The 22391-nt window shown below is 39.2% G+C and overlaps 1 protein-coding gene across 1 annotated transcript in view; it reads right to left on the bottom strand.

Annotated features, from left to right (window-relative positions):
- Window positions 1-4094, bottom strand: part of dnaaf1 (dynein axonemal assembly factor 1) — a 43378-nt gene extending 39284 nt beyond the window's left edge. The window contains exon 1 of the mRNA XM_042061063.1: window positions 3847-4094. Within this exon, the coding sequence (XP_041916997.1) occupies window positions 3847-3916 (70 nt within the window). The 5' untranslated portion in view covers window positions 3917-4094. The remainder of the gene's footprint in view (window positions 1-3846) is intronic.
- Between the last annotated feature and the right edge of the window lie 18297 nt (window positions 4095-22391).

Genomic DNA, 22391 nt, shown 5'->3' with positions numbered 1-22391 from the left:
CTGAAGGTAGCTTTTGAACCATCTCCATGCCTCTGATCCCATAATGCTGCAGTTTGCTAAGTAAAACATTGGAATCAATGGTATTGAATGCTTTTGATAGATCCAGAAATATCCCAATAGCCTGTTTGTTGTTGTCTATGGCATGACTGATGTTTTCTAGAAGATCAAGGATAGCCATGCAGGTAGTGCTTTGTTTCTTAAAGCCTTACTGAGAGGGGACAAGTATGTTATATTTATCAGCCTCTCCCTAAACTTCCTGGGCCTTTCCTTGGTGGTCATCTCAGCCGCTCACAATGCTCAATTCTAAAATCAATGCTACTTTGCGGCCTAGCTATATGAGAGACATTCTTCATCCTGAGTAATAGTGTTAAGGTTTACATTATTTTCAATGATCAATCAATGTAAATTGATAAATATATTCAGATCAATACTTAAATTGCGTCGTATCAAAGGACTACCTTAAGACGACCAGTTCCAACACTGCACGGAAATAGTAATATTATGAAAATATTTGAGACAGAATTGACCTTGTGTGAAGTCCATCTGTTCCAGTGATGTCTTCTGTCCTTCCTGATTCTGGAAGGACCCCTCACAGTAATGGGGTGGTCACATTAATGTCTGTTTTATATCCACATAATGGCGTTGTTCCAGGAGGACACCACATGCATTCAAGTATTTTAATGTATTTAGATTATTTTTTCATTAAATTACAGTCGTTTTAAGATAAGTAATGCTACCCAGAACAGTTGCACCGGTTGGATACATTATAAATAAATAACCAGCTTCTCAAAATAACAGTTAACAAAGAACAAAGTAATTTGTGTAATTTGTGCAATTTTAACAAAGGGGTCATTCCACAACAGTTCAACCAGGGCCCACGCACTTAGGTCTCAAAAAATTCTGAAAAAATTACCAGGTGTACGGGAGACACACTGTAAAATTACTCTTATGTAAGATCAATACTTTCCAAGATACAGCCAGTTTTACAGGGGGAGGGGGGTGTCGATTTTGTTCGGCCTCTTTTTTTTGTCAAAGTTCACAAGCCCACAGCGCAAGAACTAAACCATGTAGGAGGCTCAAATTTTGCATGCTGGTACATAAATAGGAATAGTATGTAGCAAAATAGTCACGTTTGGTCTGGATAATCCTGCATGGTCATAGCTGTCCCTCAAAGTTGATACAAATTTTATTGGAGTTTTTGGCTGGGCTCTGTTTAAGCCTTCAGAAGACATATTTGTACTCAACATAGGCTCTTGATTTATTTTCCTTACTGAGATAAGTAGAAACACTCTCACAAAAAGCAATGAACAGAAAACAAATCCCTTCAGGGTCTGAACAGCAGACCTCACAAGTCTGAAAAATCTTTTTGGTTATCATTTTCAGAGCACCCAAACACCTTGTGGGAATATACAAAGATTTTTTAAATATGTTTTTCTTTATTCTCCATGATCCCTTCTTTTTGAAAACACCAATTTCACTTGTCTTATGCAAATCTTTCTTTTTTATTTTCCACCCTGAACATGGGCAAAATGCCCCATTGACATCAATATGTTTTTGACAAAAAAAAGAGGCCGAACAAAATCGACAAAAAATAACAAAATGTGCAAATGTGATCAGTCACTACTTGGCAGAGCTGACAACTAGCATTGTTACAAGCCATCCTCCTTGGCTTTAAAAAGATAATTTCAAGGGCCCTTTGGTAATTGCACTGTTTTACTATTGGACCATTAATGCTTATCTTCATGCAGGCTGTCAGACTGTTGACCTGCAGCCTGTTCCGCAAGTCTGTCCTGATCTATATACCGAGAGTGAATGAAGTTTAGATCATTTTATAGTTTTGTGTAATATGGATGGAATTTCAGCGCGGAGCGCTTTTTAATTTAGAGGCCGGAGTGGCCACTCTGTTCCGTGAGGCATGCCCACTAATAAAACCAAGACCGTTAAATTTCAAAGATTGGCCATATAGCCGAAGTTCGTTGATGGGGATGGAGTTATCTAAATAATTTAGAAAGCATACGCGTAGGCACGGAAGGGCCTGGACGGGCCTAGGCCTGTCTATTGTTAGTCTTGCGCGTCCGATTAGACGCGCAAGTCAACACTGTGCTGAGAGCAGGTGGCTGTTTACTCGGTCGCTTCTCCGGTCAAATTCGCGTCAGGTCAATTTAGCTCCCCGGTCCCAAAGAACTAAGAGCAACGGCAATATATTTCACTCAGAACATTTATTTTAAAATACTGCAACACTGAAGTTGTGGTTTCATCCAATACTAAGTAAGGAAATTCAAGCCTGGCCTGGCCAGGTGTGGTTTTGCTGCCAATCACGAGTGATTTTTTTTGTTTGAAAGTAAGCTTAGTGGTTTCATCCAATACTGAGTAAGGATATTCAAGGCAGGCCTGGCCAGGCGCAGTTTCGCTGCATTCATATATGCTAATTAGATCCATTAGCACTCTGCGAGCTCTCCACATACGTCAGTACGGTTCCAACAATTTGTGGCACAGACAAACGCGACATTCGCGGGTTGCAAATTGTCGGCAACTGCCGAAAATGAGGGAGATCTCCGGGCGTTTACGGGGACGAAAATCACACTTTTCACGCAGTGTTCCTGTTCAACATGCACTTAGTTCTTTAAGCGCTTCTTATGCATTATGGTTTGTATAATATTGTTTTATTTCCATTAGGCTATTGATTAATTTGACATTATTGTTTATTATTGATATTCTCCTTAATATAGTCTTACCATGTCATTGTTTTTTATATTATTGATTGAATGGACATTATTGTTTATTATTGCTTTTCCCCTCATTGCTTATTTTATTAGGCTATTTATTGAATTGACATTGTTGTTTATTATTGCTATTCTCCTTGTTATAGTTTGACCAACATTCTAATCTGCTCCCTGTTATATTTTAAATATTATGTTGTTTTTTGTATTTGTGTGTCGCTTTGGACTAAGGCGTCTGCAAAGTCCCATAACCATAACCGACTGTTTATGCGTCTTACAGTGCATTCAGGGCACTGGCAGCTAACGGATGGTGAGGTGATGTTTGCAGTATGTGGGAAAAAAATAAATAGCTTAGAAACGGCATGACATCGCTTAGAGCACCTTTAAGTAGTCTACATAACTGATTGTGCACCCCAATTTTTCTCTGTGCTTCTATTTTTTTTTTACTTGGGAGCACAAATGCTCCTGGAAAATAGTTAAATGTTACTGTAGCACCCTGTGTTTACCCTACCAACACCTTAGCAACCACTTCAAGTACCCTAGCAACGACATTGCATCCTTCAGAAAATGCATTTCAAGTTACAATCTTTTCACAAGCTCAAAATGACATTAAATTAATGCCATAGTTCATCACTCCTTTTCCCTTTTTCTTGTAAAACCTTTTAAATTATTGAATCAACTTTCCTATGTTCACTTGTAAGATAGACTAGACCATCGTTTCCCAACCTTGGAAACGATGGTTTAGAAATCCAAATGGGGTCGCCTGAGATACTGCATATCTTACAATTGACCAGTGCATTTCATTAAAATATACATACATTTAATAAAGAAATATTAAAAATCCCATGTACAATCTGGCTATATCAAAATAAACTTAGACAGCCCACATTTGCTTGATTGACTTAATCATGCTTGATCAACATTCCAAAGTAGCAAAACAACCACATAAGCTTAGTCAAACGAATTAGCTGCTAGCTTGCTGGACATTTGGGGAAGATCAAAGTCCCACTCTTCTGTTACAACAGAGATGTTGGAAATGATTGGGGTCGCCAACATTTTGTGACATCCAAATAGGATCACCTGCCAAAAAAGGTTGGGAACCCCTGGACTAGCAACGTTAACTTACCTTGTGTGGTTGTTACTGGCTCAACACCGTCTGTTATGATCTCTCTAACGTCGTTATCCACTGACTTCATAGTTGTTAGAAAAGCTTAAAGACTTCCCTGACGAAAGAATTATGTTGCACTTTGTGGTGTTAAACTCCCCTAAAATGAGTTTCGGAGAAGATGAATCAAAAGATTAATGTATCCTCTTCACCACGTTACCTCCGCTTCAACCCTCTCTGAATAAGTTAAGTTGCTGTGTGTTTTAGATGTTGCCATAGCAGCTGTATGAGAACTCGCGTTTAGTCTCGCGGGCTTTATTCCAGTGTACCCCTCCCCTCTCTCTCTCTCTCTTTCTCTCTTACACACACATACACACTAGAGTGTGGCTACCCGAGTCGGGTCAGGTTCGGACAAATATTTAGAAATTATAGTTCGGACACATGGGGGCGATATGCATTGGAAGCTTTACATTTAAAAGTGCACCGGTCCATGCATCAGGATGGCAGTCAGATATAAAGCACTGCACAATGTTGCTAACGTTAACGTTAACCGGTTTCACACACACGATATAAAATACACGATGGTAAATATAACATTCAATACCAAAACACTATTATTTACACGATTACTCCTGAAATAACTGCTATTAACTATATAAAAATCATTGTTTGGAGGAAAGGGTTCGCGTGCTGTTGCCGGTTGGAAATGATTTCGCGCTGGTTCGTGCTGCTTATATATTTTTCAGTGAGGCGCGGTGGTTTATGGGATGAGTAGTTCCTTCGCTCGGAAATAAAAATATGTACACAGTCTTGTACCTTTGACTTTCTTTGGACTTTCTCTTCGTTTTTTCACTCGAAATGATATGTTGTATGCTTATGAGTTACGCCGTAGCTGATTAGCCTAAGACATGCTCTAAAACTCTTTAGATACGGATTTTTCCAAAACGTCAGTGTGAGAAATGAATGGGAAATTTACTTCCGGAAACTAAGCTCTCTCGGAAGAGGGGCTGGACTGTGATGCTCTATAGCGGAGTATACCTGGAAAAGTTTCATAAAGTCAGGGCTGCCAACTCTCACGCATTGGCCGTGAGACACACACATTTGATTAGTTTCACACGCTCACACGCTGAAGTGTCAACCCGGTCGGTCAAATGCCTGAAAGATGAGTTTATAGATCTACCTGTTGTACGTAGTAGGCTACTGTTGAGCCACTTATTGCAAGCCGATTGAGCATTTATTCTGATATCTTGATATCAGGCATAGTTGTCATGTACATGTAAGCCATTTTTGTCAACTAGTTAACTAGTGAGCTATGTTTGTGTGAACTAGTTAACTAGTGAGGGCCAACATATGCACACTAGTTAACTAGTGGGAGCCAAAAGGCTCACTAGTTAACTAGTGAACACATTTTAGCTTCACTAGTTAACTAGTGAGAACCTGAAATGCCGACTAGTTAACTAGTAAAGGCCAAAATGCATACCAGTCAGCTAGTTGAAGGCGTTTGGGTGTCACTAGTTAACTAGTGACACCCAAAAACTAGTGACAGCCAAAAATGTGCACATGTTTACTAGTTAACTAGTGAGGGCCAACAGTGACACCCAAAAACTAGTGACAGCCAAAAATGTGCACATGTTTACTAGTTAACTAGTGAGGGCCAACATATGCACACTAGTTAACTAGTGGGAGCCAAAAGGCTCACTAGTTAACTAGTGAACACATTTTAGCTTCACTAGTTAACTAGTGAGAACCTGAAATGCCGACTAGTTAACTAGTAAAGGCCAAAATGCATACCAGTCAGCTAGTTGAAGGCGTTTGGGTGTCACTAGTTAACTAGTGACACCCAAAAACTAGTGACAGCCAAAAATGTGCACATGTTTACTAGTGAAGGCAAAACACCTCACTAGTTAACTAGTTGCAGTAGGTCAATGTCACTAGTTAACTAGTGAACCATAAATGGCTGACTAGCTAGCTAGGTGATGTAGGCTCACTAGTTAACTAGTTGATGCATCATTTGTCCAAACTAGTTAACTAGTGAGGTCATACATGTATACTAGTAAACTAGCCTAGTTCAAGACAAAATTCACACTAGTCAACTAGTGGCGCAGAATTTAAATTAGGAGGCAGAGAATTCCGGTAATTGAGGCTTTCTATTGGCTCCCTATGTCCAAATAGAACATGACAACCAATCACAGTGCAGAATTTCACAAAATCCCACCCACAACATTTGCATGTGGCACACAAGTTAACATGCTGGCCAAAGGAACTCTAGCTAGTAAACTAGTGGCTTCGGTGTGACACTTACATGTAAACTAGTGAAGGCAGAACTGCTCACTAGTTAACTAGTGAAGACACAAATGCCCACTAGTTAACTAGTAAGGTCTAAAAAGTGTCACTAGTTTACTAGTGTGCACCAAAACAGCCATTAGTGAACTAGTGATGGCAATTTCCATTCGACTAGTTAACTAGTGAGGTGCAAAAAGTGTCACTAGTTTACTAGTGTGCCCCAAAATGCCCACTAGTTAACTAGTGAAGGCCATTTCAGCCCCACTAGTTAACTAGTGAGATGCCAAAATGGTCACTTGTTAACATGTAAAGGCCAAAATACCCACTAGTTTACTAGTGAGGGTGTTGTGGGCCTTACTAGTTAACTAGTGGCATGCATATTTTGTTCACTAGTTAACTAGTTACACCTAAAAACACAAACAAGCTGACCGTTTTTGTCCACTAGTTAACTAGTGGAACAATTTAAGTCTCACTAGTTTGCATGTGTGGCAGTGAAGCAGCTCACTAGTTAACTAGTGCGCACAAGACACACACTAGTGGCTGTTTTTGGAGCTATCTAGTTCACTAGTAATGCAAAAGGTACTGTTACTAGTTAACTAGTGACACATTGGCCTTCACTAGTTAACTAGTTGACATGTTTGGCCTTACTAGTTTACTAGTAATGGAACAGGACATGCTCACTAGTTAACTAGTGAGCATATCTGCATTATTAATGCCTTTCACTAGCTTATAGAGGGCATTTTGAGCCTCTGTCCATAATGAACTAGCAGGAGAAAAATGCCCCTCACACTAGTAAACTAGTGGAATTTGAATAAATACACAAACGGCTGGCATTTTGTGCAACTAGTTAACTAGTGTGCAATGTCGCACTTGCATGCAAATGAAGAAGGATTTTGATTGGTCCATTTAGGACTCAGAAACCTAGAAAACATGGCTGACTTCGTCCAGGCTGTTCTAAGAGCAAACTTTATAAACTAAGATCGTTTGAGCATAAAAATATGTTTTGATAACATGTCTAGTGACAAAGTTGTGGTATATTGCTGTAATCTTCATTCAGTTAATGTCTACAATCTTTAGTTTTTCAGTTATTAGTCTGAAAATCGCGATAAAACTGGAGGCATTTGTATATGGTTGCCTAGCAACAAAACGTTTCAGTAACATTGATGATAGCATTGCTGATGTGGCAAGACTAGCTCAAGTGGTTAAGCAGCAGGAGATCATGTGGGAGACCAGGGTTCAATTCCTTAGAAGTACATGAAGTTTTTTTCTTGAGCTTTTAATTACTTTTGAAACCATGTGCAGTTAATGTGTGCAGTTAATGTGTACAATCTTTTGTTTTTCAGTTATTAATCAGAAAAGCGCGACTGAATGGATACATATATGTCTGTGGTTGCCTAGCAACAATAAACAAAGAATAATATTAAAGGTGCGATTTTTAGGATTGTTACCGAACGTTCTGCAGGCCAAAATCAAAACACTGGTGAACGTTCTCAAGACTACCACACGCGAGCCTCTTCTGGGTTGCCAGATGTAATGAAGACTTAGCTAACGTTAGTTGACCTGCAGCTGCTTTAACGTTTCTCCAACCATGACCCAGCTACACATTATGGAAACAGTGAAAACAAAAAATACCTCTCTAACCAACGTAACATATTAGCTGAATAGCAGATTAAGTTTAGCCTAGGCTACCTGTTGTGGAGAAATATGGCCAGCTCTGCGTCACACTTGATATTCTTCGTTTGACGAAGACGTCACCATCTCAGGAAGCTCCTCCGATGTCCACTTAATTTGTTTATTGTTTTAATTTTGGAAATTTGCCTGCCTCTCGTAGGCGTTCATGACTACAACTGACAGCTGTTGACAGTTGGCCTTTGCTAATTTGGCAACCCAAATAGGAGGACGCGCTAGCCCATTATTAATACGCTATTCTAGAATTAATCGTTCAAAACATAAACAAAAATTCTAAGACATTCCGCCCCGTAACTCATTTTTTTTCATGGGTTTTACGGGGTTTTACAGGTTAGAGTAATGTTGTCAAATAAGCCATTACTTCAATTCATCGTGTTTCCTTACTCTCTGACAACATATGGTGATCATTTTTGGAATGGTTACAGTTTATTTTCCATTATTTCCTACATACTGGACCTTTAAAATCGATCCCTTGAATCTTTGGTGTGGATCACTAAGAGCTCACTTGTTAAAGCATGGGGTTTCCCTGTTATTATTAAAAAACATTTTGACAGAATATGAGACTGCATACTGCAGGCTCTGCTTTACTATCTATACTGAAGTACCGTTGCAGAGCAGTGTGTCACTTTAGCCACTATGGGCACCCATCAGGACCTGATCGCGAGGCTATGAACAGTAAATTTACATTTAGACTGGGTGTGATTCTTACATAATACCCAATAGGAGTCTTCTACCCACCCTCTCATTAGAATTTGCATAATAGCCGTTACAGGCACTAGTTAAGTAGTGAGCTGCTTCACTGCCACACATGCAAACTAGTGAGACTTCAATTGTTCCACTAGTTAACTAGTGGACAAAAACGGTCAGCTTGTTTCTCTTTTTAGGTGTAACTAGTTAACTAGTGAACAAAATATACATGCCACTAGTTAACCAGTAAGGCCTACAACACCCTCACTAGTAAACTAGAGGGTATTTTTGCCTTTACATGTTAACAAGTGACCATTTTGGCATCTCACTAGTTAACTAGTGGGGCTGAAATAGCCTTCACTAGTTAACTAGTGGGCGTTTTGGAGCACACTAGTAAACTAGTGACACTTTTTGCACCTCACTAGTTAACTAGTCGAATGGAAATTGCCATCACTAGTTTACTAGTGGGTGTTTTGGTGCACACTAGTAAACTAGTGACACTTTTTAGACCTCACTAGTTGAGTAGTGGGCATTTGTGTCTTCACTAGTTAACTAGTGAGCAGTTCTGCCTTCACTAGTTTACATGTAAGTGTCACATTGAAGCCACTAGTTTACTAGTTAAAGTTTCTTTGGCCAGCATGTTAACTTGTGTGCCACATGCAAATGTTATGGGTGGGATTTTGTGAAATTCTGCGCTGTGATTGGTTGTCATGTTCTATTTGGACATAGGGAGCCAATAGAAAGCCTCAATTTCCAGAGTTCTCCGCCTCCTAATTTTAATTCTGCGCCACTAGCTGACTAGTGTGAATTTAGTTAGTTTACTAGTATACATTTATGACCTCACTAGTTAACTAGTTTGGACAAAGGATGCATCAACTAGTTAACTAGTGAGCCTGCTGCCATCACCTAGCTAGCTAGTAAGCCATTTATGGTTCACTAGTTAACTAGTGACATTGACCTACTCCAAATAGTTAACTAGTGAGGAGTTTTGCCTTCACTAGTAAACATGTGCACATTTTTGGCTGTCACTAGTTAACTAGTGAGACCCAAAAGCCTTCAACTAGCTGACTGGTATGCATTTTGGCCTTTACTAGTTAACTAGTGGACATTTCTGGCTCTCACTAGTTAACTAGTGAAGCTAATATGTGTTCACTAGTTAACTAGTGGGCATTTATGCTGTCACTAGCTAACTATTGTGCACAAACATGGCTCACTAGTTAACTAGTTGACAAAAATGGCTTGCATGTTGGCCTGATATCAAGATATCAGAATAAATGCTCAAGCGGCTGGCCAAATTACATAGAAGTTAACAAGTGGGAATTTGACATTCAGTAGTCAGCTAGTAAACATTTTTGTACCTTACTAGTTGACTAGTAAAATATAGAAGTCTTTAAACTAGTTAACTAGTGCACATTTCAGTGTCCACTAGTTAACTAGTGAACATGCTGAGCATTACTAGTTAACTAGTAAGATATGAAACATATGAACTAGTTAACTAGAGAGAATTTGGGCCTTACTAGTTAACTAGTGAGCATTTTGGCTCTCACTAGTTAAAGGGGAACTTGGCAACTATTTCAACGTAATAAACCCGTTTAGAAATCATTTGGATGGTTAAATGACCTGTTCTGGTGAAAATGGTGACTTTCCCCGCTGTGCCTAGCGTCCTCAGGCGAAAAACCAACCTTGCAACATTGAGACTACCGTCCCGGAAAGAGAAGTGAGAAACAAGAAACTAGTGTTAAATCGTGTTTCTTACCTTGTAACATCCACATAGTTCTGCCAAACTTATGCTAACCGTTCGCTAGCTTGTAAACAAATCCATGTGCTTTATCGTTTACCTTTTCCCACAGTTTGAAATAGCATAATGCACAATTTCTCCAGCAGAGGGGGAAATCCTGCCAAATTTCCCTTTAACTAGTTCACATAGAAATGGCTCACTAGTTAACTAGTGGACAGAAATGGCTTGCATGTACATGACAATTATGCCTGATATCAAGATATCTGAATAAATGCTCAATCGGCTTGCCATAGCCACTCGTAATCGACTAGAGAGAATATAGTATATACCTTTCCTCTTATCTCAATTAAATTAAAAAGTGACAGGTGGGCGGGACTTCCGGTTGATTAAGGCGGGACTTCCGGCAAGGTATTTGATTTCTGGTGAGGGCGGGACATCCGGGTTTTGAACTTGTCATCAATGGAGTTTGACAGGTTGTTTGAATGCTGCGGGGTGTTTTTGTATAAGTCATGTGTCTGGGGGAGGGGTTTTTTGCGCGCGCGTGTGTGTGTGTGTGTGTGTGTGTGTGTGTGTGTGTGTGTGTGTGTGTGTGTGTGTGTGTGTGTCTCATGTGCTGGGGATGCGCGGTGTGTGTCATGAGGTGATCATGGGGTGTGTGTTGGTTTTTGTGTGTGTGTGTGTGTGTGTCTGTGTGGAGATAGTGAATTTGACAGTTTTGTAGGTTTTAGTGTAATTTTTGTACTTTTTATGATCATTTTGTATGTTTTTTTAGGCATTTCGTGTTTTTTGGCCAGGGGTGGGGGCTTGTGTGTGTGTGTGTGTGTGCGCGTCCAGGGGTGTGTGTGTGCATGGTGTGCGTGTGTGTGCGTGTGTATGTGTGTGGGTCTCTCATGTGCTGGGGATGCGTGGTGTGTGTCATGAGGTGATCATGGGGTGGGGGTTGTACACGGATGTGATGGTCATGGGTGCGCGTGTGTCCAGGGGTGGGGGTGTACACGGATGTATAGGTCATGGTCGGTGTCCTGTTGGGGATGTCCTGGGAGTGTCATGCGCGAGCCATTATGAGCGGTGCTGTTAGGGAGAATAAAAGTGGTGTAAAAGTATGGGTAAAGATAGCAAAGTAAGCATGGCTATGCGGGTCCTAGTAACGAGCGGCTAAGTGGGGCCCCTAAGAGAAAACATTAAGAGAAATCATTAAGAAAAGACACAAGAGAAAGCTATAGGCATCTGTTGAGTATGGATGCTTTTGAATTTGGCGGGGGTGCTTTTGTATGAGTCATGTGTCTGGGGGATGTCTGTGTGTGTGTGTGTGTGTGTCTGTGTACATGGGTGTGTGTCATGAGGTGACCATGGGAGTGTTATGCCTAGACAATTATCAAAAATCAAAAATGATCCAAAAAATATGTCTGTATAAAAAAAGGTTGGCATCAACAGAGTTTTAAATTCAAATTCATCAAGATTTTCATCAAGTCATTGAAAAGAATAAAATGTATCAGACAGCAGAGCGGTGGAGAGAGGGCAGGGGCTAGGCCAAAGGTCTGTGTGTGTGTGTGTGTGTATGTGTGGAGAGGGGAAGAGAGAGAGAGGAGGGGGTTTGTATGACTGTATGTATGCTTCAAGTTTTAGTGATATGAACCTGAATAAAAGAATCAAGGATGTGATGATGCCAAGAGCCTAAAATGGTTTCAGTCATGTGTCTGTGAACTAAAATAAAAAATAAATCCTACATTTAAGCTGAACTTTAAGGTTCAGGGTCATGCATGTCTAATGTCATGGCTCCAGGGCCCTGAGGGAGTAGGTTGTGTGTGTGTGTGTGTGTGTGAGGTTGAAATGTTTAGTCATGTTTATGTTTTTAGGATTATTAAACTGAATGTATCAAGAACCTTCTTTCATATATGTTTCTGTGAACTAGAAGAAAACATAAATCATAAATGTAATGTTCTGGGTAGGCGTGTCTAACGCCATGGCTCCAGGGGCCTGAAGGGTAGGTTGCAAGTGTGTGTGTGTGTGTGTGTGTGTGGAGAGGGGAAGAGAAAAGAGAGAGAGGGTCTATGTATAGGTACTTTATGCTGAAGGATGGGTGTCTGTGTGTGTGTTTATGAATAAAGATTGGGGAGGGGAGACTTGCTGTACTGTAGGAACGTGGTGGAGCTATTGATCAATCTAATTATCCATCCAATGATCTGTAGACCGGTCACTGGAATTCATTTAACACTCATATTGCAACTTCATATGGACTTTGCACTCAGAGACCACCTCCTTTTTAAGTTTGTGAGGTTAATGAATATTTTTTTACTGTTTTATCATTAATAAATAAAGAGAGGGCGGGGTATACCAAATGAGAAAGTCCATTATATCAACAAAAAAGGCACCAAAGGCAAGTAAGTTGAGGTTTGCTTGTACTTAGTCATATTATATTATTGTTATATGCAGATTTTGTCATAGTCAGATGGTGTCTCTAATAGGATATCATGAAATAAACTAAAAGTAACATTTTATAATCAATAATAACATTAAGGAGTTAGGAGTGAGTCAAATAATTAAAGTTTCCAGTGTCATCCGCACACTTCCTTCTGCTTCACACCCAATATATCCTTTTCAATATATTCTTCCGTTTTTCATGGCACGGAGGGTTTTTTTCCCCCACAGTAGGTATTATCTAGCTATACCTATTGCTTGAACACTAGCATCAAAAATATTTCACAGTTAGCAAAACCTTAAACTCAAGGAGCAAAACATCAGCACATATTTGCACTACTATAACCACATTGTAAAAAATAGGATTTACTTCATTTTAAATCCCATGAACATTAAGTTTATAGTATATAGGCCTACTGAGGATAGACATTCAGGCAAACAAAAGTTGTAATAGGGAATATTGTGCACTTAGCATAGAGGGCAGCGTCTATCAGGCAGAAAACCAGTCTTGCTATTTGGCTGAAAAGTATTGAAAAGCCTTGAAAAGTATTTACTACGGCAAGGTAAAATATCTGAGACAAAATAGACAAAGACAAAACTGCTTGAAGCCTTGACAAACCACATGAATAGGTCAGGCCTCAGCATTCTCTTATTCACTTCCATTATACTATATGTCGAGGAACAAAACTTCTCAACAAACTTCTTTTCAAAGCATAACATAAGACACAATCCTGCATCAAATTCTACTGTTCTCTTAGCATAACTGCTTTGATAAAAACCTATGTATTCTGGGAAAAGGCTCATGGGAGTACCATGAAACGACGACACCAAAACTTGCCATAGGATCAATTGCTTACCTGGTTCAGTACTTAGCTGCACTTACACATGATTCTGTCAGATAAATTCATTGAGGAGGTAAAATATATCAGTTCAACGTAATACCACGGATCACTAACTGTGACAAACCCTGTTTTCCTTTTTTCACAGTAGTAAAAAACAATTAGGTAAATGGAATGCTCAATTGGAATGACTAGCTGAATGCCATACATTGGTGTTTCATTCAAAACTAGACTGTATTATGTAATGTTACAACAATATGACTTTTCGCTACAAACATTGATTTAGAAAACACTAAACATATCTCTCTACTTCTGTGATGTAGAAATCACATGTTTTCCAAAATACTTCCAAAATACTACCGCCAGAACCCAATTGATCAGACACAATGATAAGGTGTAAAGACACCTACTGTAGCTGCATAACTGTCAACTCAACCATCAGGCCTAAACACAGAGCAACCGTCAAGCCCTAGTCAGCAACATAAAATGAAGGCAATATAGCACTGAGGAAGAGATAACTGTAGGCACATGTGAAGAAAGACAAGGACCACATGTATTTATCAGATGAGATTTGAGCAACATTGCTTGTGGGTCATTCCACGTCAATTGAACCAGGGCCCACGCACTTAGGTCTCAAAAAATTCTGAAAATGGGGGGTGTCGATTTTGGTCGGCCTCTTTTTTTTGTCAAAGTTCACAAGCCCACAGCGCAATAACTAAACCATGTAGGAGGCTCAAATTTTGCTTGCTGGTACATAAATAAGAATAGTATGTAGAAAAATCATCACACTTGGTCTGGATGATTCTGCATGGTCATAGTTGTCCCTCAAAGTTGATCAAAATCTTATTGGAGTTTTTGGCTGGGCTCTGTTTAGGCCTTCAGAAGACATGTTTGTACTCAACATAGGCTCTTGATTTATTTTCCTTACTGAGATAAGTAGAAACACTCTCACAAAAAGCAATGAACAGAAAATAAATCCCTTCAGGGTCTGAACAGCAGACCTCACTGCCCCATTGACATCAATATGTTTTGTGTAGAGTTACCACAGTGCCACCTGTGGTTGTATAGAGTAACCTGTGGTAGCTCTATACAAAACATATTGATCTCAATGGTGCATTTTGCCCATGTTCAGGGTGGAAAGTGAAAAAGAAAGATTTGCATAAGACAAGTCACATTGGTGTTTTTAAAAAGAAAGGCTCATGGAGAATAAAGAAAAAAATATAAAAAAAATCTTTGCATATTCCCACAAGGTGTTTGGGTGCTCTGAAAATGAGAACCAAAATGATTTTTCAGACTTGTAAGGTTTGCTGTTCAGACCCTGAAGGAATTTATTTTCTGTTCATTGCTTTTTGTGAGAGTGTTTCTACTTATCTCAGTAAGGAAAATAAATCAAGAGTCTATGTTAGTCCATGCAGGATTATCCAGACCAAACATGACGATTTTTCTACATACTATTCTTATTTATGTACCAGCAAGCAAAATTTGAGCCTCCTACATGGTTTAGTTATTGCGCTGTGGGCTTGTGAACTTTGACAAAAAAAAGAGGCCGACCAAAATCGACACCCCCCTCCCCCTGTAAAATAGGCTGTATCTTGGAAAGTATAGATTTTACATAAGAGTAATTTTACAGTGTGTCTCCTGGATAACATAGGTACACCTGGTGATTTTTTCAGAATTTTTTGAGACCTAAGTGTGTGGGCCCTGGTTCAATTGACGTGGAATTAGTGATGGGGACGAGACCGCCTATGCCGAGTCCGAGTCAAGACCGAGTCTTTGAAGGGTTGAGACCGAGTCGAGACCGAGTCTGTTGGTTTTCAAATACAGTCGAGTCCGAGTCAAGACCGAGTCTTTGAGGAAGCAAGTCCGAGTCGAGACCGAGTCCTTTAGGAGTCGAGATCGAGTCGAGACCAAGACCATAAAAAAATGTCAGTTTTAATATTCATAATTTAATATCACCCCAGTTAATAATCAACAGTTAGGCCTACAGACTAAGCTAGATTGGGAATTGTTTAGAGGAGCAGTCTTAACGTCTTAATATGGACTATGCTGACCTACAGACACTCACCGGCAGCAGAGCCATAGAGATAAATAAACGGCTCTGACGGCAGTATCTTTGCATTGCACCATGGGATGTCATTTTCAAATAATGCCGGTCAACATTGCATTTTATTATTGTTGTTGTTATGTGTTGTCTGTTTTTTTATATGAACATAAAAAATGCGTTGGTCTCGAGGACTCGGTCTGAAATTACAAGTCCTTCTCCTCCCACTGTGGCCCGAGACCGAGTCAAGACCGAGTCTTTGAAGGAACGAGTCCGAGACGAGACCGAGAAAGCAGAAATTGGTCTCGAGACCGGACTCGAGTACTACATCACTACGTGGAATGACCCACAAGCAATGTTGCTCAAATCTCATCTGATAAATACATGTGGTCCTTGTCTTTCTTCACATGTGCCTACAGTTATCTCTTCCTCAGTGCTATATTGCCTTCATTTTATGTTGCTGACTAGGGCTTGACGGTTGCTCTGTTGCTCATTCCTCCTCAATGAATTTATCTGACAGAATCATGTGTAAGTGCAGCTAAGTACTGAACCAGGTAAGCAATTGATCCTATGGCAAGTTTTGGTGTCGTCGTTTCATGGTACTCCCATGAGCCTTTTCCCAGAATACATAGGTTTTTATCAAAGCAGTTCTGCTAAGAGAACAGTAGAATTTGATGCAGGATTGTGTCTTATGTTATGCTTTGAGAAGAAGTTTGTTGAGAAGTTTTGTTCCTCGACATACAGTATAATGGAAGTGAATAAGAGAATGCTGAGGCCTGACCTATTCATGTGGTTTGTCAAGGCTTCAAGCAGTTTTGTCTTTGTCTATTTTGTCTCAGATATTTTACCTTGCCGTAGTAAATACTTTTCAAGGCTTTTCAATACTTTTCAGCCAAATAGCAAGACTGGTTTTCTGCCTGAGAGACGCTGCCCTCTATGCTAAGTGCACAATATTCCCTATTACAACTTTTGTTTGCCTGAATGTCTATCCTCAGTAGGCCTATATACTATAAACTTAATGTTCATGGGATTTAAAATGAAGTAAATCCTATTTTTTACAATGTGGTTATAGTAGTGCAAATATGTGCTGATGTTTTGCTCCTTGAGTTTAAGGTTTTGCTAACTGTGAAATATTTTTGATGCTAGTGTTCAAGCAATAGGTATAGCTAGATAATACCTACTGTGGGGGAAAAAAACCCTCCGTGCCATGAAAAACGGAAGAATATATTGAAAAGGATATATTGGGTGTGAAGCAGAAGGAAGTGTGCGGATGAAACTGGAAACTTTAATTATTTGACTCACTCCTAACTCCTTAATGTTATTATTGATTATAAAATGTTACTTTTAGTTTATTTCATGATATCCTATTAGAGACACCATCTGACTATGACAAAATCTGCATATAACAATAATATAATATGACTAAGTACAAGCAAACCTCAACTTACTTGCCTTTGGTGCCTTTTTTGTTGATATAATGGACTTTCTCATTTGGTATACCCCGCCCTCTCTTTATTTATTAATGATAAAACAGTAAAAAAATATTCATTAACCTCACAAACTTAAAAAGGAGGTGGTCTCTGAGTGCAAAGTCCATATGAAGTTGCAATATGAGTGTTAAATGAATTCCAGTGACCGGTCTACAGATCATTGGATGGATAATTAGATTGATCAATAGCTCCACCACGTTCCTACAGTACAGCAAGTCTCCCCTCCCCAATCTTTATTCATAAACACACACACAGACACCCATCCTTCAGCATAAAGTACCTATACATAGACCCTCTCTCTCTTTTCTCTTCCCCTCTCCACACACACACACACACACTTGCAACCTACCCTTCAGGCCCCTGGAGCCATGGCGTTAGACACGCCTACCCAGAACATTACATTTATGATTTATTTTTTCTTCTAGTTCACAGAAACATATATGAAAGAAGGTTCTTGATACATTCAGTTTAATAATCCTAAAAACATAAACATGACTAAACATTTCAACCTCACACACACACACACACACACAACCTACTCCCTCAGGGCCCTGGAGCCATGACATTAGACATGCATGACCCTGAACCTTAAAGTTCAGCTTAAATGTAGGATTTATTTTTTATTTTAGTTCAGACACATGACTGAAACCATTTTAGGCTCTTGGCATCATCACATCCTTGATTCGTTTATTCAGGTTCATATCACAATATGTTATAACAATGTCCATAGAAACATTTCAACGCAGTAATGCAAAAGTAGCCTAATAGGTGTTAATCCCCATAGAGAGTAAAGAAGTTATGCAATAGATTAAATTTTTTTTTACAGTAGCGAATAATGTGTAGGCCTAATACATTACTTTTTTGAGTAACGACCCCAACACTGAGTAGCCACCTGCAGGCGCCAATAATAATTTCAGATAGGACCACACACGCATTTGCCAGGGGTTCAGCACCGCATGTAATTTCAAAAGTAGACAGGCAAAGCCTATGCTACGCAGCAGGTCTTGAGTGATATCACACAAGGTGCTTATCAAAGTAGGCTACGCAGCAAGATTTGAGTGATATCACACAAGGCGCACAGAAGTGAATTAAATGAAATAGGTGAACATTTGAACATTGCAATACCCACCCAACAAACCCAGAGGCTTGGTAGATGTTTCGGATAAATTACAGCACTTTGTAACCGATTAATAGCCCAATTCTCAGTTTTGCAATAAAAGCAGTATCATCATAGCCGTAGCTATATATCATCGATAATCGTTCACATTTTACTATAGGCTAATAACAACCACTGCCCCTCAGCTGGAGTTGCAGAGGAGTCTCAAAAGTACAGGGAGACAGAACGCGAATGACTTTATGAATATCACACTTTTTGAAAAGGGGAAAAAGACAACGAGTAAAGGGCGAGGCTAGAGTTGGAGGAATTACAGTGCATGAAAATGCACTGTACTGTTCTTCCTAGGCAACTTCAACAACTTCTTCTTCCGCTTACCACTTTTTCCGTACGCAATTTCTCTTGAACAGTTTAACTTAGAAACTTCGTTCAAACTTTGTAACGTAGGTCTTCAAACGGACCAAGCTGCTATGTCTTTTCAACTTTTCAACTTTTATAATTTTTAAACTATTAAAGAAAAACTTTTTAAAAATCCCCATATACTTAACATTGCCGATTGTGACATCATAATACGGCTGTTAAGCAATTAGAATCCTATTCACCCCTTGCAGACACGTGACTTAAGTCACGTGACGGCTCCATGCTGGACGGCAAAAAGATGGGAGACAGACGGCAAATTGCATTATGTCATAAAGATTATGATGAACTGAACACCATTACTATAACATCTTTGTAGTTCAATGTATTGCTGTTTGGGGTCTGATAGTCAAAGAAGATGCCAGTGGTGTTGTTAGATGAAATGGGTCATGATCGCAAATGTAAAGTTATTAAAACTGGTGGTAACAGCAAGGGGAGATAACGTTACGTTAGGCTACTGTAATTAACATTATGGTAAATGAACACCCATAAGTATTTCTGGACTAAAATATTGCAAAGCGATTTGGTTACTTTATTTGTCTTGCTTTTATCAGTTGTAACATAGTCAAAACGTTAAGAATGTCATATCAGAACATGAAATAATAACTAGCTGCCACACTTAGAAGCTAGCTATCCTAGCTAACGTTTATCGTAGCTCATAGTGCTAGGGCTAATCTAACTCGTCAGTTTGTACGTTGCCCAGCGAATAAACTTATTTCTTACATGTCTTAAGTTAAAGAATTGATAGAAATAGGAAATTAAAAAAAAAACTTGAACGGTATTATCTGTTTACATTCAGATCTTGCCAAAGACTTTGCCTAAGTGCTATCTGCCGTCCTGTTCAGAGTCTATGGTTGCTATAGCAACCGCTGCTGTGCTTCATACACTGAGGAGATAAGCATGCAATTGTGGTTGAAATACTCCCGAAACACAAAGAAAACAAACCAAAATATATCTATGCAAGAACATGGGATGTTGTTGTATTCCAAACAATAAGCCAACAGTCGTGGAAGGGCATTACTACGGTTAAATCTCACTATAATCTCCTAGCTGTGCGATATGTCCCATTTACAACCCATTGATTTGATTCGTGTTCTTGCCGTCCACTAGGCTATTTTGCTGTGGCGCGAACAAAACGTGACGTCACTTGCAAAGGGTGAATGGCAGGTGTTCAGGCCACCTGCAGCCTCAGGCTTTAAGCATACAATCTGGGTCAATTAAGACTACACATCCTATTCAACTGTTTCCTCTGCCCAAAAAACTGTTTCAAAATAAAAGTCCTCACTACAATAATCCACTGTTAAACAATGTAACCCATTAAACTACTGAACTTTTTACATTCAACTTTTAAACGGTCTACTTTTAAACTATCATTAAACTATCTATCTATTAAACTAGCTGTCTATCAACAACTTTTAAACTATCTACATTCAACTTTTAAACTTTTAAACTATATACATTCACTAGCTGTCTATCAACAACTTTTAACTTGTCATCAACTGTCAACACTTTTCATCAACTATGACTCCTACCCACTGTAGCTAGTTAGCATGGTTAACAAAGTTAGCATGTTAGCATTGCTAGCATTGTTAGCATTTTTAGCAAAACTGCTAAAAATGATTAGTTAGGTTAGCTAAGTCACATGTTTAGCATAGTTAGCATGTTAGCATGTTAGTTAGCATTTTTAGCAAAACTGCTAAAAATGATTAGCTAGGTTAGCTAAATAACATGGTTAGCATAGTTAACATGCTAGCATGTTAGCATGCTAGTTAGCATAGTTAGCACAACTGCTAAAAATGATTAGCTAAGTTAGCTAAGTAACATGGTTAGCATAGTTAGCATGTTAGTTAGCATTTTTAGCAAAACTGCTAAAAATGATTAGCTAGGTTAGCTAAGTAACATGGTTAACATAGTTAGCATTGCTAGCATAGTTAGCATGTTTAGCAAAACTGCTAGAAAATGTTTAGCAAAATTGCTAGAAAATGTTAGTTAAGTTAGCTAAGTAGAATGGTTAGCATGTTAGCATTGCTAGCACTACTATAAAACATTAGCTAAGTAGCATGGGTAGCAGAATTACAAATCTTAGCATAACTGCTAGCAAATATTAGCCATTCCAACTTTCAGTTATCATCAAATATCTACCTATACACAGCCATTAAACTATTTGAATATCAACATTCATTAAACTGCTAGAAAACGTTAGCTAAGTAGCATGGTTAGCATTGTTAGCACTGCTATAAAACATTAGCTAAGTAGCATGGTTAGCATAGTTAAAAATATTAGCATAACTGCTAGCAAACATTAGAGCTAGTGATGGGGACGAGACCGCCTATGCCGAGTCCGAGTCAAGACCGAGTCTTTGAAGGGTCGAGACCGAGTCGAGACCGAGTCTGTTGGTTTTCAAATACAGTCGAGTCCGAGTCAAGACCGAGTCTTTGAGGAAGCAAGTCCGAGTCGAGACCGAGTCCTTTAGGAGTCGAGATCGAGTCGAGACCAAGACCATAAAAAAATGTCAGTTTTAATATTCATAATTTAATATCACCCCAGTTAATAATCAACAGTTAGGCCTACAGACTAAGCTAGATTGGGAATTGTTTAGAGGAGCAGTCTTAACGTCTTAATATGGACTATGCTGACCTACAGACACTCACCGGCAGCAGAGCCATAGAGATAAATAAACGGCTCTGACGGCAGTATCTTTGCATTGCACCATGGGATGTCATTTTCAAATAATGCCGGTCAACATTGCATTTTATTTTTGTTGTTGTTATGTGTTGTCTGTTTTTTTATATGAACATAAAAAATGCGTTGGTCTCGAGGACTCGGTCTGAAATTACAAGTCCTTCTCCTCCCACTGTGGCCCGAGACCGAGTCAAGACCGAGTCTTTGAAGGAACGAGTCCGAGACGAGACCGAGAAAGCAGAAATTGGTCTCGAGACCGGACTCGAGTCCGAGACCGGACTCGAGTACTACATCACTAATTAGAGCCATTCCAACTTTCAGTTATCGTCAAATATCTACCTATACACAGCCATTGAACTATTTGAATATCAACATTCATTCAACTTCCAGTCTGTCAACAACTTTTAAACTATTTACCTTCAACTTTTAAACGGTCTACTTTTAAACTATCATTAAACTATCTATTAAACTAGCTGTCTATCAACAATGTTTAAACTATCTACTGTCTATCAACAACTTTTAAATTATCTACATTCAGCTTTTAAACAGTCTACTTTTAAACTATCAACTTTTATTAAGCTATGCAACCACCATGTCTATCCTAGCATCACTGTAGTAACCATCTCTGTATTATCTGTTTTAACTATACATGATATTTTACATCACAACTTTAGCATTTTCATGCACTGGTAATTCCTTGGAATTGCATTTCTAGTTGTGTCTTGTTGCTGTAAAGGAGAACGCGAGAATGACCGCCGCTGTAGGCTCACAATTAAGAAGCATAAATCAGCCTTAAACTGCATTAAGATGTCCACACGTAATGCAGCCTCATTTTTGTCAGCAGAAGTTCGTATCAGCAAATGTGGTTTGGTAAACGGGGACACAGAAGTGAAATAGGTTAACCTGGTCTATTTGAACATTGCTGGTAATCTTAAGTGATAGGCTATCATGCGAAGGCTTGGTAGCTTAGGCCTACATGTTTCGGATATATCACGTTGCGCATGTATTAGGCCTAATTGAATCTCATGTCGCGCAATAGGCTAAATGTGGTTATCCAACAGATTCATAACTTCAGTAATTGTCATTAGCCTTTATTAATGGTGAACAAACCATACCAAACCAGAATAAAATGTTATTAGATTCGGCTACATTTCAAATCCATCTCTCC

This window comes from Alosa sapidissima, chromosome 14 (genome assembly GCF_018492685.1).
Source record: "Alosa sapidissima isolate fAloSap1 chromosome 14, fAloSap1.pri, whole genome shotgun sequence".
Taxonomy (NCBI): domain Eukaryota; kingdom Metazoa; phylum Chordata; class Actinopteri; order Clupeiformes; family Clupeidae; genus Alosa; species Alosa sapidissima.
The sequence above is the reverse complement of the archived record's forward strand: the minus strand, read 5'-3'. Positions and strand labels throughout refer to the sequence as shown.